This window comes from Rhagoletis zephyria, unplaced genomic scaffold (assembly GCF_001687245.7).
Source record: "Rhagoletis zephyria isolate East Lansing unplaced genomic scaffold, Rhagoletis_zephyria_1.1 Rzeph_scaffold_09198, whole genome shotgun sequence".
NCBI classification, from domain to species: Eukaryota; Metazoa; Arthropoda; class Insecta; order Diptera; family Tephritidae; genus Rhagoletis; species Rhagoletis zephyria.
In genome coordinates this window covers 4,367-8,590 of record NW_016166277.1, presented here as the reverse complement: position 1 = coordinate 8,590, position 4,224 = coordinate 4,367, and the positions used below count along the sequence as shown (strand labels likewise).

Sequence of the window (4,224 nt, the reverse complement as noted above, 5' to 3'; positions counted from 1 at the left end):
GCGTGTGTTTGTTGTGATTTATTTTTAGTCAACGCAGACGCAGACGCGGAACATGTGTTTTTGTGGCATTGTTTCAGCCTATTCAAAGTGTATTTATGTTTTGTTGTTGTTGCTTTAATCTTTTCTCGTCTCAATGCTGCCACTCAAAATTTGATTCTGGCCGCTATATCTACTACATATGTATGTACAACTGAAATTATTAAAAAATGTGGCATTAAAGCGAAAAAAATAACTCAAAATGGTACCAAAAATACTTTTAAATGCACAAAAGGGAAAATCAAAAGAAAATAAATCGTTCAAAAGTGCAGCGCACATGAAATGCAGCAGCAACGATAATTCTAGGAGTTACTAAAAAAAGAACAAACCTACAGAGTGGAGGAGTGGGTGCACAGTGAAGTGTGGTTGGGGGAACGTTGAGAACCTTCTTAAGCAGCAATGTGGCATTGTTGGGAAAATATAAATTTAAATGCATACATATGTACATATGGAGCTGCTGCTGTTGTTGTTGTTGTTCGCTTGAAAATTATTTTGGGCGGGAAATGTTTATGTTTTTCGCTTTCCACACAAATATTTTTGTGTATTTGTTTGGCTGCTGGCTGTGGTGTGTGTACGAGTACATAGTTAGCTGCCGGCGCAAGAGCGCGAGTGCTTGGTGTGGGTATAAGGATAGTGACTCGTTTGAAAATCTCGACATTCCATGCGTGGATTTTGTGCAGTACGGAAGGATTTCGACAGTGCGTGCGTACGTGCGTTCGGAAAAATACAATTTATATACAAATCATTACAATTGCTCTTACTTTGTGGGCAACACAGACACACACACACACACACACACGTGGATATACAAATAAAAAATATAAACAAACAAATGGGTTTGACATACAAAGCATTGAAGTACAGAGACATCAAAATGAATATGACCAAAGCGAAGGCGGTTGATGATGGCGGTAATAATGGTGGCGCTGATGTTGAGTCATCAAATCAACCAGCCTCAGCGGTAGTGAGTAGTGAGGCATGCACACCACTAATGGATGCAACACCAGCGGCAACGGATAAAACGCAAAATTTTACCGCAGAACATATAATGCAACTGTGCTTATTTCTGGCGGAAAAATCCAGAGCAAAGGTGAGAGGATAGACATTACAGTGGAAGGTGAAAGTGAAGGTGAAGGCGAAGTGATTTACAGTTTTTTAAGCCAAAAATCAACTATGCATTAGTATGCTTTAAAAGCAGAGCAGTGATTACAAAATAGTTTTTGAGGCATTAACTTGAATAATTCCAGAAAAAAAGAATAATAAAACATTATGAGAAACATAAAAGTGCAATATATCCAAAAGGATCAAAATTTAGTAAAGAAATATAACCCACAAAAAATTAGATCGTTTCTTTCACAACCAAAAATATGTTGCACAACAACTTTGGCAACATGTTGCAAGTCAATGCATAATCTTTTCAACAGAACTTTCATTACGATCACGCAAACCCAAATATATTAAAGAAAGTAATCTCAAAATAAAAACGATTTTAACCATAAAATTTTTGAGCAAACAATTTTTCGTAATGTCCTGCAGTGTATTTAAAAATATTTGCAGAACCACTATTGTCTGAACTGTTTAATTTCCTCCAATTTTCGTTTTATACAAATACCGTACTCCATAAAAATATTTTTAAATTTATTTTTTAAAAATTTATTGTTGTATTTATGCAACTTATTGTGTAAGTAATTAACAAAACGTTGGCAACCATATGTGGAAATTATCAATCAAATTTTCTTTTTCGATAATTTTTACTTTAAAGCGGATACACACGAAATTGGTTGAAAAAAAAAGTTTTAAAAAATCATCTTCGGGGAAACTTTTATATTACATGGTACAAAATCGCGTCTTAAACAAAATTTCGGGCACGGTCGGATTCAATATTTAGTATAATAGCTTAAAATATAATTATCTTGAAATAAGCATATATTTTTTTATTGACGAAACTTGGAGATAATGTGTTATGACTTTTTTCAAACTGTTTTTAGTAAAACATTCACTTGAATATTTCATTAAATACTAATCAGTTGAACATTTAAAAAAAAATTTAAATTATACCATATGTAGAACTCACCTGTGGAAGAAACCCCATTTTACAAAATTTACATTGATCGCCCCTATGGATTTCGGCGTTCTTTTTTTAAACTTTAGCATTACATTTTTACTTTTCAGGGCGCTGCATCAACTAACACTTTACCACCGATCACACAAACAGGCCAACCAAAGCATATAAAATCGATACTTTATTTTTTTGCATTTATGGGCACCAATTGGGGATCAAATGTTAGGCCTGTCGATTATGCTCAAAAATCCAGAGAGGTGTTTGGATCAAATAAACCGGTTCAAACCAATCGTGTTCGATAGCATACTCAAACATATATTTAAGGTTAATTTTAACTAAGTTTTTACTGATGCCTTCATGTCGAAAAAGCCAAAAAACCTGATTTTTCACAGCAGCCAATTTTTGCGAAATTTTCAATTAAACTCGCTATATCTCTTTGAAAAGTTAAACATTTTTTTTAGTCTTTCTTGAATTTTCACGAGTGCTATAAGAAATTGAAAAAAAATTATTCTGCTGTTTTTCTCTGTTAAATGAACTGTATTTTTATGAACAAATAAAAAATGTTGTTATGGACAATATTAATAAAGAAAATCCTCAAAACGTCAGGGTATTCATATTTTTGACGTATGTTAAGTTAATAATTATGATTCGCGAAGAGCGACTTTTTTGAGACGTCGTTTTTCACTGTCCCGCAAATATTTCACAACGAATTAAAAAAATATATATAGATTTTTGTGAGCCAGTCTAATGTACATATGTGTATATATTTAGCACAGTCCTAGTACTAAAATGTTTGCCCTGTACAGTAGCAGACAATCTTATTTTATCTCTGAAGCGCAAGATCAAACACTTTTTCGGTATTGATTTCACTTTTACCGGGGTTTTACTAAAAATAAGAAATCATATACATAGTATAATTTTTCTTGCATCTTTGTCAAATTATGTTATATAATTCGATTTTCTCCTAACCATTTACAGCAACTCCAACAGAATCAGGAAATGAATGCCCGCAGATATTATGAGAACTTTCTTAGAGAAGCCAATGAATTTGTAGAAGATGAGCAAATGCAAGGAGACTATGAATATACAACATCTCACAACCCAATTCAAAGTAATGAATGCAAATCAGCACAAATTAAATACAACAACAACAACTCCACTTCATTACAAGTCAGTTCACGCACCGGAAGACAAACAAATCTTAAATCAGAAACATTTTCAACGCACACAGTTTTAACCGATAAATGTATAACTATGAGCAGCAATACTCTGCCCAATTCCAACTTACTTCCTGAGGTATATGAAAAATTAGCGCAAAACTCGCACAATTATCAGCAGCCACAACAAGCGCAACAACAACACCAAGACAAACGTGATATTCTACTGAAAATACGACAACAAATTTTCGAACGAAAACGCTTGAGACAAGTGCTTAGTGGCGGTGGGCAGCTGGAGCATAGTCAACAATACCTACAACCGCAATACCACCACCAGCAGCCTGTCGGTTCTCAGTCTGATTACAGCAGCTCTGAATTGGAACGGCAAGCTGAGCTGCAGCAAATGGGCGATGTCTGGCGGCCTTGGTGAGGGAAGCGACAAGTATTAGACTAAGCGATGGGTAGTTTTTGCTTAATTAACAATTGAAAAAGAAAAGGTCTCTGCTTTAATAGAAAGTAACGAAAATTTTAATACAAAAGGAGGTAATAGGTAAAGACTAAATTTTAGTTTGTAGTCCTTTACATTTACATATTTCTACAATTAGTCGTAAGTTTATGATTACTAAAAGCCAGTATGAATTAAATGTGTGTAAACTAACTGCTTCCAATGCTAGGATTAAAGAATAAAAATTATGGATTTATATTAACTCAAATGCCAAAGATTGTATGTACATTTATACGGATAGTATTTTTTTACAAAATTGTTTAATTGATAAAGTAATAAAAAATAAAACAAAAATTTCATAAAAGCATTATTATTCGTTGGAGGAAAAGTTCCTACAAAAATAAGCTATTTTAAGTTAGATTAGGTAGCAGCCCCATATGTGAGGAACTCACTTATAGACAATTAGGAGATTGTCCTTTGTGATACCACATTCTCAGCGGCATCCAATGCCCCGAGCTCTCCGA

At 33.9% G+C, this 4,224-nt stretch overlaps 1 protein-coding gene across 1 annotated transcript; it reads left to right on the top strand.

Annotated features, from left to right (window-relative positions):
- The first annotated feature begins 617 nt into the window (after positions 1 to 617).
- Positions 618 to 3,994, top strand: LOC108375606 (myb-like protein Q). The gene is made up of 2 exons (XM_017631750.1): positions 618 to 1,126; positions 3,077 to 3,994. Exons 1-2 carry the CDS (start codon positions 698 to 700, stop codon positions 3,683 to 3,685), a joined length of 1,038 nt encoding a protein of 345 aa, XP_017487239.1. The 5' UTR covers positions 618 to 697; the 3' UTR covers positions 3,686 to 3,994.
- The last annotated feature ends 230 nt before the right edge of the window (positions 3,995 to 4,224 follow it).